General features: G+C 47.0%; 1 protein-coding gene across 1 annotated transcript in view; it reads right to left on the bottom strand.

Annotated features, from left to right (window-relative positions):
- Positions 1–8,098: 8,098 nt before the first annotated feature.
- LOC124017521 (nucleolar protein 4-like) overlaps positions 8,099–13,401 on the bottom strand; it is an 84,149-nt gene continuing 78,846 nt past the window's right edge. The window contains exons 5-6 of the mRNA XM_046332738.1: positions 8,946–9,093; positions 8,099–8,289 (exon numbers count right to left, since the gene is read on the bottom strand). Of these exons, the coding sequence (XP_046188694.1) occupies positions 8,099–8,289; positions 8,946–9,093 (339 nt within the window). The remainder of the gene's footprint in view (positions 8,290–8,945; positions 9,094–13,401) is intronic.

Here is a 13,401-nt window from a genome sequence, read left to right as displayed (position 1 = left end):
CTCTCATTTGCATTTACATTTTACATTTAAGTCATTTAGCAGACGCTCTTATCCAGAGCGACTTACAAATTGGTGCATTCACCTTATGACATCCAGTGGAACAGCCACTTTACAATAGTGCATCTACATATTTTAAGGGGGGTGAGAAGGATTACTTTATCCTATCCTAGGTATTCCTTAAAGAGGTGGGGTTTCAGGTGTCTCCGGAAGGTGGTGATTGATTCCGCTGTCCTGGCGTCGTGAGGGAGTTTGTTCCACCATTGGGGAGCCAGAGCAGCGAACAGTTTTGACTGGGCTGAGCGGGAACTGTACTTCCTCAGTGGTAGGGAGGCGAGCAGGCCAGAGGTGGATGAACGCAGTGCCCTTATTTGGGTGTAGGGCCTGATCAGAGCCTGGAGGCACTGAGGTGCCGTTCCCCTCACAGCTCCGTAGGCAAGCACCATGGTCTTGTAGCGGATGCGAGCTTCAACTGGAAGCCAGTGGAGAGAGTGGAGGAGCGGGGTGACGTGAGAGAACTTGGGAAGGTTGAACACCAGACGGGCTGCGGCGTTCTGGATGAGTTGTAGGGGTTTAATGGCACAGGCAGGGAGCCCAGCCAACAGCGAGTTGCAGTAATCCAGACGGGAGATGACAAGTGCCTGGATTAGGACCTGTGCCGCTTCCTGTGTGAGGCAAGGTCGTACTCTGCGGATGTTGTAGAGCATGAACCTACAGGAACGGGCCACCGCCTTGATGTTAGTTGAGAACGACAGGGTGTTGTCCAGGATCACGCCAAGGTTCTTAGCGCTCTGGGAGGAGGACACAATGGAGTTGTCAACCGTGATGGCGAGATCATGGAACGGGCAGTCCTTCCCCGGGAGGAAGAGCAGCTCCGTCTTGCCGAAGTTCAGCTTGAGGTGGTGATCCGTCATCCACACTGATATGTCTGCCAGACATGCAGAGATGCGATTCGCCACCTGGTCATCAGAAGGGGGAAAAGAGAAGATTAATTGTGTGTCGTCTGCATAGCAATGATAGGAGAGACCATGTGAGGTTATGACAGAGCCAAGTGACTTGGTGTATAGCGAGAATAGGAGAGGGCCTAGAACAGAGCCCTGGGGGACACCAGTGGTGAGAGCGCATGGTGAGGAGACAGATTCTCGCCACGCCACCTGGTAGGAGCGACCTGTCAGGTAGGACGCAATCCAAGCGTGGGCCACGCCGGAGATGCCCAACTCGGAGAGGGTGGAGAGGAGGATCTGATGGTTCACAGTATCGAAGGCAGCCGATAGGTCTAGAAGGATGAGAGCAGAGGAGAGAGAGTTAGCTTTAGCGGTGCGGAGCGCCTCCGTGATACAGAGAAGAGCAGTCTCAGTTGAATGACTAGTCTTGAAACCTGACTGATTTGGATCAAGAAGGTCATTCTGAGAGAGATAGCGGGAGAGCTGACCAAGGACGGCACGTTCAAGAGTTTTGGAGAGAAAAGAAAGAAGGGATACTGGTCTGTAGTTGTTGACATCGGAGGGATCGAGTGTAGGTTTTTTCAGAAGGGGTGCAACTCTCGCTCTCTTGAAGACGGAAGGGACGTAGCCAGCGGTCAGGGATAAGTTGATGAGCGAGGTGAGGTAAGGGAGAAGGTCTCCGGAAATGGTCTGGAGAAGAGAGGAGGGGATAGGGTCAAGCGGGCAGGTTGTTGGGCGGCCGGCCGTCACAAGACGCGAGATTTCATCTGGAGAGAGAGGGGAGAAAGAGGTCAGAGCACAGGGTAGGGCACTGTGAGCAGAACCAGCGGTGTCGTTTGACTTAGCAAACGAGGATCGGATGTCGTCGACCTTCTTTTCAAAATGGTTGACGAAGTCATCTGCAGAGAGGGAGGAGGGGGGAGGGGGGAGGAGGATTCAGGAGGGAGGAGAAGGTGGCAAAGAGCTTCCTAGGGTTAGAGGCAGATGCTTGGAATTTAGAGTGGTAGAAAGTGGCTTTAGCAGCAGAGACAGAGGAGGAAAATGTAGAGAGGAGGGAGTGAAAGGATGCCAGGTCCGCAGGGAGGCGAGTTTTCCTCCATTTCCGCTCGGCTGCCCGGAGCCCTGTTCTGTGAGCTCGCAATGAGTCGTCAAGCCACGGAGCGGGAGGGGAGGACCGAGCCGGCCTGGAAGATAGGGGACATAGAGAGTCAAAGGATGCAGAAAGGGAGGAGAGGAGGGTTGAGGAGGCAGAATCAGGAGATAGGTTGGAGAAGGTTTGAGCAGAGGGAAGAGATGATAGGATGGAAGAGGAGAGATTAGCGGGGGAGAGAGAGCGAAGGTTGGGACGGCGCGATACCATCCGAGTAGGGGCAGTGTGGGAAGTGTTGGATGAGAGCGAGAGGGAAAAGGATACAAGGTAGTGGTCGGAGACTTGGAGGGGAGTTGCAATGAGGTTAGTGGAAAAACAGCATCTAGTAAAGATGAGGTCGAGCGTATTGCCTGCCTTGTGAGTAGGGGGGAAGGTGAGAGGGTGAGGTCAAAAGAGGAGAGGAGTGGAAAGAAGGAGGCAGAGAGGAATGAGTCAAAGGTAGACGTGGGGAGGTTAAAGTCGCCCAGAACTGTGAGAGGTGAGCCATCCTCAGGAAAGGAGCTTATCAAGGCATCAAGCTCATTGATGAACTCTCCGAGGGGACCTGGAGGGCGATAAATGATAAGGATGTTAAGCTTGAAAGGGCTGGTAACTGTGACAGCATGAAATTCAAAGGAGGCGATAGACAGATGGGTAAGGGGAGAAAGAGAGAATGACCACTTGGGAGAGATAAGGATCCCGATGCCACCACCCCGCTGACCAGAAGCTCTCGGGGTGTGCGAGAACACGTGGGCGGACGAAGAGAGAGCAGTAGGAGTAGCAGTGTTATCTGTGGTGATCCATGTTTCTGTCAGTGCCAAGAAGTCGAGGGACTGGAGGGAGGCATAGGCTGAGATGAACTCTGCCTTGTTGGCTGCAGATCGGCAGTTCCAGAGGCTACCGGAGACCTGGAACTCCACGTGGGTCGTGCGCGCTGGGATCACCAGATTAGGGTGGCAGCGGCCACGCGGTGTGGAGCGTTTGTATGGTCTGTGCAGAGAGGAGAGAACAGGGATAGACAGACACATAGTTGACAGGCTACAGAAGAGGCTACGCTAATGCAAGGAGATTGGAATGACAAGTGGACTACACGTCTCAAATGTTCAGAAAGTTAAGCTTACGTAGCAAGAATCTTATTGACTAAAATGATTAAAATGATACAGTACTGCTGAAGTAGGCTAGCTGGCAGTGGCTGCGTTGTTGACTTTGTAGGCTAGCTGGCAGTGGCTGCGTTGTTGACACTACACTAATCAAGTTGTTCCGTTGAGTGTAATAGTTTCTACAGTGCTGCTATTCGGGGGCTAGCTGGCTAGCTAGCAGTGTTGATTACGTTACGTTGCGTTAAAAGAACGACAACAATTATCTTTGATACACAGACGGCTATGTAGCTAGCTATGTAGCTAGCTACGATCAAACAAATCAAACCGTTGTGCTGTAATGAAATGAAATGAAAAATGTGATACTACCTGTGGAGCGAAGCGGAATGCGACCGGGTTGTTGAGTGCGGAAGTTCTATTCAGTAGACGTTGGCTAGCTGTTGGCTAGCTAGCAGTGTCTCCTACGTTAAGGACGACAAATAGCTGGCTAGCTAACCTCAGTAAATTAAGATAATCACTCTAAGACTACACGCTCTAAACTACACAATTATCTTGGATACGAAGACAGCAAAGACAACTATGTAGCTAGCTAACACTACACTAATCAAGTCGTTCAGTTGAGTGTAATAGTTTCTACAGTGCTGCTATTCGGTAGACGGTGGACGTATGCTAGCTGGCTAGCTGCTGGGCAGATAGCAGTGTAGACTACGTTAGGACGACGAAATACAAGTTGCAATAGAAGTGCTGACTGTTTTGCTGTTTCACAGCAACAGTTTTTGACAACCATCCCCTTCCCCACCACTACCAGCTATAATAACCTGAAGGCCCATCATTGGAACTCATTTTCCCCAGCGGGGGGGTTTCGATGCCAGCAGCACCGCATAGGGCTACATGCCATCACATCATCTGGCTCCGAGGCCATTCCCCAAACTATTTAATAAAATGTCATAATGCATTCCGTCTTTGTCATTCATTCAGTTAAGCATGTACTCGACTGAACTGAACATTTACATTAGTGTAGGTAGGAAGACCTAGTCACTCACTGCACCGCATCATATTGTACAGTACTATTGTAATACACTGTATTGTACTTTACTGTACTGCACTACACTGCACTCTACTCCACTGTATGTAGGTAGCAGCCTAACATGCTGACTCTAGCCATAGGTAGCAAGCTTCGTTGTGTGAAACAGGCAGCTATTTCACACTTAACCCAGTGAAGCAATGAAAGGGTGCTGCTTAACTGCTCTGAACCCTTCTGTTGATGTTGCTGAGCTGTCACAATACCTCGGGTCACTGGGTGCTGCTGAGGAACCACCTTTAAAATTTAGAAAGACAAACAGACACTCTGTCGTCGCAACCTATCTTATCTGAGGCGTCCAATTGGGTGTTGGGCGTGGGGTGAACCAGGAGAGTGACTGATACGGACAGGTACAAACTTCCAGATTTTTGAGATTTATGGGGCAACCTTTACGCCGGTTCTCTGAAATGCACCCTTCTACCCTCCCATAAAACAATATGAGACATGGGTGGGGAGTGATCCCAAGGTCTTAAAAATACACACACACACACACACACACACACACACACACACACACACACACACACACACACACACACACACACACACACACACACACACACACACACACACACACACACACACACACACACACACACACACACACACACACACACACACACACACACACACCTTGTACTCAGCCATGGAATGGGACTGGGAAGAGCTTAGCAGTTAGCTAGCAGGGGGAAGAAAGCAGATGGAGGTCACTAAACCTCTCTATCCTCTATGGCAGCCAGCCAGGAGGGAGAGTCCCAACATTCTGAGGCAGCATCCAGCCAGTCACTCAAAGCTGCTACTGCCTCATTAAGACCAAGTTGGAGACACTGTTCCTGCTAAAAGTCAGGCATCTAATTGCAATTTCCCCGAGAAACACACACTGATTATAAATACGCCAACAGGAAGGCAGGCGTTCAATCACAGCTGGTGTTCATTCCTGTAAACAAAACAAATTGTTACCCGTCTCTCTCCCTACGAGTGAGCTTTTGCTTGTAATAATTAATTTACTTGCCTTATTATTTTTTTGTGTGTGTCGTGGAGGGGGGTACTGTTAATAATTAACAGGCTTCTGGCCCTATCTCAGTGGAAAGCATCCTTCCCCTGCACAAATGAGGACACAACTAGTGGTAGACATCCTCCCACACCACACGCCAGCACGTATGCTAGCGTGCATACATTTTGGGTAGTTGGCATCTCTCCGAAGCATGTGCAATTGGGGGTAGGTGGGGGTATATTTTAGCTGGACAAAAGAGCAGCCTAGTCCTCCTATCCTGTTCCTTCCCCATAGTTCATCTGAAGACGCCTTTAGATTTTATCTTCACTCTGCAGCCTCTCTCTCGTGCTCGTGCGGTTGCTCGAGCCCCAAATCCCAGAGATGAACTTGGCAAACACACTCATAATCAAATAGAACACACTGTGAAATATCATATGTTAACCACGCTGAATATTTTGTAGTATTTCCATTAGGTTATCACGAGATTATCACCACGATTTGTATCACCTCCCCTTGTATGCGTGTGGCAGTTGTAGAAATACTGGTTTCGTACCAAATTGCACCCTATTCCCTATATAATGCAGTACTGTTGACCAGAGCCCAAATGGCACCCTAATGACCCTGGTCAAAAGTCGTGCACTGTATAGAGAATAGGGTGCCTTTTGGAATGCAACCACTTTTCTTCTCAATAGAGGCAGGTTTATAAAGATGGCCTCGTAGCTTGCGTCTTAGCACTACGGTCAGGGACAGACTGTACTCAAGGAATCCCTGGCTTGGAGAAACCACGTAAATGGACCTGACACAGCTGACGCTAATGAGGCTTCTCATGGCACTGTCACTCAAACACACTGACGTTTCCAATGGGTCGGCCATCTTTAATCCCAATTGTGCCTTTATCCTAACACTTTGTTTTCCTCTGTTATTGAAGGCCAGCTGTGGCAGTTTTTTCCCCCTATGGGTTATATTTTCAAAAAAGATCAATACACTTGAGTTCAAATCCCTGTTCATTACACATAACATTAAGCCAATACCTTGAAAACCTCATCAATCAATCAAATCAATCAATCAATCAATCAATCAATCAATCATCAATCAATCAAAATGTGCTAATTTGTCCAAGGAATTTCTCTGGTTGGCACAGTACTGTACATATGTTATCATGTAATTTTCTCAGGGATAACTGTTGTTCTGTTACACTATCCGATACTGATGTAAGGAGTCTGTGGTGCTTATAACAAGTATTGGCTAGGTCTTATTCGGTATTGTCCAATTAAGAGTGTTTTGGAGCAGCGGGGGTTCATTACCTAACAACAATACTCATATTCCAGCTGTCCATATATACATCTATACATCAAGTATATTTTGCCACCGGGCCACCTCAGTTCATTATTAGATAATCCAGCATTGCTATTCTCATCTATGTGTTTTGTTGGAACAGTTGACCTCGATCGCTTAGCTCTGGGGGGGAAAGAGGATCAAAATCCTCCTGTCATTTTCAACTGGCCTACTTTCCATGACTTCAAACACATTAGGTTATCATGTGTGCCACTGGCCTAGAGGCTGCAGCATTGTAGTGGTAATGGTAGTGGTAGTCTGCTCTCTCTCTGCCTCTAGTCCAGGCGGGGAAGCAGGGACATAAACACTGTACGGTCATGAGAAATGTAGGGAAATGACTCAGCCAGTCTGATGGTTCCTAAAGCCCACAGTCAGTTTAGCGTGTGTGTGTGTGTGTGTGTGTGTGTGTGTGTGTGTGTGTGTGTGTGTGTGTGTGTGTGTGTGTGTGTGTGTGTGTGTGTGTGTGTGTGTGTGTGTGTGTGTGTGTGTGTGTGTGTGTGTGTGTGTGCTTAAAGCTAGCCCTAGTACTACACACAAGACATGGACCATGTAGTCCTGGTTCTCTGTCCTCCTCGCTGCTCTGGCCCCCCAATGGTGGAACAAACTCCCTCACGACGCCAGGACAGCGGAGTCAATCACCACCTTCCGGAGACACCTGAAACCCCACCTCTTTAAGGAATACCTAGGATAGGATAAGTAATCCTTCTCACCCCCCCCTTTAAGATTTAGATGCACTATTGTAAAGTGACTGTTCCACTGGATGTCATAAGGTGAATGCACCAATTTGTAAGTCGCTCTGGATAAGAGCGTCTGCTAAATGACTTAAATGTAAATGTAAATATATAGCATAGTGTTTCCCACCACAATCCCTATATGGTACAGTGCTGTACTTCAGTGTGGGAAATCACAGTAGCTAGCTAAACAAGTACAGTAGTGCTCTGCTATTTTAGTGCGCCGTCTACAAGCAGGCAACACACACAGAAACAAACTAACTTCCTAAATCACTTGTAATGGACATTCTTGGTTCTGCAGCAGCAGGAACCATGGGAGTATTTGGAGGAGAAAAACATTTTACTAAGAATGATCCCTGGTGAGGGACGGAGTGCCTAGTGCCTAAGGTACTACAGAGTAGTATATATTGTTGTCACAGACACCCGCCCAATGACCCTTCCAGCGAGTGGCCAGTCCACAGCTCAGCCAGCTGCCTGAGGAGCTTCTCAGGCTCGGGAAGTCAGTGCATCAGGAGCCCCTCTTGGTTCCCTTTGGAGCCCCAGTGAAATCATAGCCACGCTTAACCACAGGGCATGAGAACCTCTTGGGGCCCTCTTGGAACAACGCACAGCCCTCCAGGTCAAAATGTGACCCCCCCCCCAACACAACAAACCATTCCTGTATAGACATTTCGACTTTGCATATAAGGATAGCCAAAATGATTGAGACAATATTTGTCTGCTAAAGAGTTAGCGAAGGAGAGAGCACGGCTGGCAGTGTTCTCCGCAGTTAACTATTTGATTTATTAGCTTATTTTCGGCGGTGCATCCCATCCGCCGGGTGCGATGCTGCCTCCAGGACCCATCTGCTGCTGCTTGCCACGAGCGGACATGTAATGATGGCTCTCTCCGGGAAGATTACCTCTGCACTTTTACCTGGCAGCTGCAGCTGCAGCAGGCAACGCTTCGTCAACCACGACAGCCAAGCATCTCTACAGCCCACTGAAAAATGGAGCCATGGAAAGGCATTAAGGTGCATAGTAAAACACACTCGTACTCGTATTAAGGGGGGAAATGTTTCTCTGCTCAGTACCAGTCATACTTGGATGCTACAGAGTGAGTATTAGAATACGTCGACCCTTTTGTCATGACTCTACACAGAGTTCAAGGGTAACACCATTCAGGTGGTGGTAGTGGCTTTTTACCCATCTCCTGAGGCCTTCTCTAGCTGGCCTAGAGGACCTGACCAGGCTCCCTGCCCCTCTTTCCCCAGCTCTATCCATAACATCCAACCCCCTCCGTTCACACCCTTCCTCCCTGGTGTGGGAATAGTAGCCCTTCCCCCACACCGGAAGCAGAGAGAGAGAGCGGGGCAGCAGGGTGAGGCTCGCTTGATCTAAATGTATTCTAACATCTTCTCTCGCCTCACCCTGGCCTTCCACTCCACTCACATCACAGTCCAAAAAGCCTGCTCTCTCCCAGCCTAACTTACACATTGACTGACTGTGTGAGTGTGGGAAGTGACATTGGAAATGCTCCCCGTTTCCCCCACAAACCATACCAATGAGGAATTTCATTTCAATCAAAGAGAGAGGAGAGAGGAGAAGGGAGATCAGAGGAGAGAGAGAGAGAAAGCAGCAGTAGTAGCTCTTCCTTACCGTCCTCCTCCTTAATGTGCGAGTTCTGAGGGCTGTGCATTCTCTCTCCGTGGTTCGGGGGACTCAGGTTGGAAGCAGGGCCGTGATCAGCTGCTATCCATGTGGGGTCGGTCATATCAAAGTCCTCACTGCTCACTGAACTCTCATCCTGTCGGAGAAAGACCGGGAGGGAGAGAGAGGGAGAGAGAGAAAGAGAAATAGAGAGAGAGTCAGTCATGTCATTCCGTGGACAGCCTAGACAGGTGGAAGAGGAAGAAAATAAAGAGAAGGGAAGATATCAGACGTAACGTATGACTGACCAGATCTCAGACAGCAGAGAGGTTGCCAAAAGAGGCAGAGGGAGGCTACCTTGTTTGTGACAGCAGGGAGACCTAAATGGGGATTACATTTTGCAGTTAGACACTTGGTGCGTGTCTGGACTACAAAGTGTTAGGCCTATTTGGTATAAATAAAAATGACATAACTGGCAACAATTCACTATGATGAAAGTGTGCGAAAATGGAAGAAACTCAAAGACAGCCTGTCGTTGCACATTTTCAATATAGCAAAGTGATATCCCACTGGGCACACACTGGTTGAATAAATGCGGTTTTCACCTCATTTCAATGAAATGATGTTGAACCAACGTGAAATAGATGTTGAATTGAGGTATGTGCCCAGTGGGATGCATCAGTCATTTCAATATCTCCCTTTTTAGTCACCACATTGAGCAAGGAGCTGCAGAGCATCACTGGGCCTACAAAACCGCATGTGAAATGTGATTTGTCAACCGTCTCAAATTTGTGAAGTCCCTGGGACTACAGACGAAACCCATTAAGAACTTGATTTACCAGTAACCTTTATCAGCAGACCCATAGCAGGCATAAGAAGCATTAAGAGTCTAGAAGCATTAAGAGTCTTTAAGCATTAGCAGATCAGCTGAGGCACAATGACCCTGCCTGACCAAACCCAGGCCCAGAACCAACCATCCTAATGACCCCATAAGGATTGAGGCACCTGTCTTCATTTCCATTTCGGAGCTGATTCTACATTCATTCAACATTCATTCCACATGTGTTTGTTTGACTTGTGTCCAACTTTTTGGTCCATCAGCCACTGTGGCAGGAACAATAGATTAAAAAAATTTTTTTTTTTTTTTTTATCTACCCGCCACTCAGATTTTTTTTGCCAGAAAAAATATTTTGGTATTTTAATATTAGTAAGAAGTAATGTGGTATGTTGCTCAATTTGATTTCATTTTTTGTGACCTGAGTCTTTTAACCAAAATATCAGCAACAAAATGTTCAGCTTGCCCCTTTAAGGGTGGGAGGTTACCGTGGTAACATGGCCACTCGAGTCCTGTTAAGGTGTGTGTGTGTGTGTGTGTGTGCGTGTGAAATGTGAGTTCTGACTAGGTTAGGGTATCTCTTTGCTTTCAATTGAAGCAGCAGGCTCAAACTAACGTGGAAAAACAACCAAGCTTATGAACAAAACAATTTAAATAGCCAAGAAACACAAGGACAAAGTCTGACTTTGTAGACTTTCGAGTAAATTAGACCAACTTTTAGGCCTGTGTGCAGCGCCTCCAAAAATGAATCAATATCAGCACTTAACTTCATTGCACACAGCTCTCCTTCCAGGCAGTGTTGCTGCACAAGGTTGAATATGGTATAGGATTCGTATTTCCTTGTGCAATTAGCAGCTATGAAATAAAACATCAGAAATACTTTGAAAACAGCTACTGCAGCATTTTTATACTTGACTTACTTGACTATTTTTATTAGCAAATGTAATGCTTGCACTGTAGAGCCCTGCAAATTGACCACCCACCAACGTGGCTGGTGAAATAGACATTATTACCCGCTAATACATAAATCGACCCGCATTTGGTGGGTGTTCATTTTATGCCTGCTTGTGCCAGTGTGGCTCCGCCGGCTGCAGCAAAGCGCGAGGAGGATCTGAGAGCCGCCACTCCCTGTAATGAGGTCCAGAGTGCTGCAGCAAGCTAGCTGCCTTTCAGGCAACACAACAGCTAGACTGACAAGACACAGCCTTTAGCTCAAACCTCAGACCCATCCATTGCACTGCTCTTTATCACTTGCTAACCCCCTTGGTTCCACACACTTATTAGCGCACACATGCACTTAGCCTACAGCAGGATAGTCAGGGGGCCAGAACATAATTACACATCATTTGTAGACTGCAAATGGATGGCAATTACCTCAAACAGATATAACATTTGACTAAAACATCATTTCTAGCCTTGTTTATAAATAAATAAATAAATAAAACCACCCACGGGCTGCCAGTTGGGGAACCCTGGCTTACAGTCACCCTGGCTTACAGTCACCCTGGCTTACACACACACAACATGCACACGTCATAGGACTATATCACACATACACACCCGCACACACAGGCCATTTAGCCTACTACCACTTCTAGCCTAATCAGATACTTTTTTTTCTGACTGAGCAACGTTAGGGGAAAAGACTAAAGGTGAAACAGACTAAAACTAACCTGTACTGATTTTGGAAGAAGGGCAGTGATGAAACAGTTTTTTCACACACTGTTTGGGCTGTGTGTCCCCCGCTGGTTTTGAGCCCCCACCCCGCCCCCGCATACATAGCCCACAGAACCTGCCAGTCACCATCTGTCCCCATGCTGGCTGCCCAGCACGCACACCAATGGCGAACGTGCATAAAGATGGCAGAATTCAGATATGACATCATTGTTTTAGCACTATCCAGAGTTTTTTAAACTACGGCGCGCGACATGGTTCTTTCTATATGTCAATAAATCAACACAATCTACTTTTTCTTTTTTTCAAAATTGCAGCCGTCTTGAATCGTACATTTGGGATCAAATATACTGTGCTAATGCCCATACCAAACAAAATAGTAGCGAAGAGCAATGTACAACACGTCGAACTGGAATTTGTGATTAGTGCATGGGTGCTGCCATCTTTATCCGTTATTGGTTAACTTGCTTCACTTGCAAATTGACCTATTGACCTATTGATCCGTTGCTGTGCACAGAGAGATACAGGCTACCTAACTAACTGGTCCACTGTTAAGTCAACTCAAGTGCAGCCCTACAACATGGCACAGTTGAAGGCATCAAGACAAGGGGCAGGATCTAAGTACAGAACCGGTGGCCCATGTGAAGAAACTGTAGAAGAAGACTGTCATTAGATTGTGACTGCTGTCAAACTGGACCTAAAGAACAAATGTCCTTAGGCAGTGGAGAGGAGATAGAGGGGTCACTGGGTCATCATTCACTGAGAGTGGGAGGGGTCAGGGGCAGTATGTCCTATTGAGGTCAAGCAGATCAGAGGAGTACATAATCAGCATTCTGATGCTGCCAGCTGGATTCTCAGCTACCTATAGCACTCACTCACACTGGAGGCTGCAAGTATTTGTTAGCTGACATCATCACGGTCTCACTATAGGCTTATGTCTTCTTCTTCCACAGTTAAAAAGAGTTAGGTTTACACACACGTCTGAGCTCGACAGGCTTACGAGCACATAAAGCTAGGCTTCGTTGTGGATTAACTGGTTGGCAGTCAGTACAGGCCTTGACGAGAAAATAGACTTGAAGATCTAAGTATAACATCTATAACACATTGGCCAATATCGTTAGCACATGAATGAACTTAAAGTGAGGGATCCTAAACGACCTTCATTTAATCTGCGTCTTAACTCCATTTCAATTACAATCATATAAAACCACACAAACTGGTCCGTCATTGTGCGTCGGTCGGGGAGAGAATCCAGTGCATAACAACGGTTTATTTTCTATCTACCTACAGTATTACTCCATCTGTCTGCATTCATTTTATCCCCACGGCTCAATCCTGGCTGCTGCCCTTCGTTTTATTTGTGTAGATTTTTTTTTTTTTAATCAATGATCCCTCGCTAACGCTCTCATCTCATCTACATGCAGATGAAAGAAGAGAGATATCCCTCCCTGATAAATCACAGCCCGGGTGTGATCTCTTTGGGCTTGAATGAAATGCAACAGCACCACTCCCTTCCCTGCACAACATCAAAAAGCCTATGTTTGAAGATCTAAGCCTAGGCTAACTAAGATCCAACCTAACACTTCACATTGTGTGAATGAGTGACTCGGGTTTAACCAGCTTCGTAAATGACCGGGGGCGTTGAGATGGAGATCCATCTTACTTGGCTCCAAGCACATTCTGTTTCAATCAATCAATCAATAAACCTGATTGATTTTATAAAGCCTGTTTGACATCAGCAGTTGTCGCAAAGCTGAAGGAGCTGAATGAACTACAAAATCTCGTAGGCTACCATTGGTCGTGGTGCTCTCTGAATTTCTTCTAAATCATGGTACAGTTTGCCACTGCCTCCACCGAAGAGCCTAGCAAAATGAGTCTGTTTAAATGACAGTGCAAGGAGAGAAAAAACATATATATTTTTTTTAAATGATTAACTGGGAGTGCTTCCATTTCTAT

This window comes from Oncorhynchus gorbuscha, linkage group LG03 (assembly GCF_021184085.1).
Source record: "Oncorhynchus gorbuscha isolate QuinsamMale2020 ecotype Even-year linkage group LG03, OgorEven_v1.0, whole genome shotgun sequence".
NCBI classification, from domain to species: domain Eukaryota; kingdom Metazoa; phylum Chordata; class Actinopteri; order Salmoniformes; family Salmonidae; genus Oncorhynchus; species Oncorhynchus gorbuscha.
The sequence above is the reverse complement of the archived record's forward strand: the minus strand, read 5'-3'. Positions and strand labels throughout refer to the sequence as shown.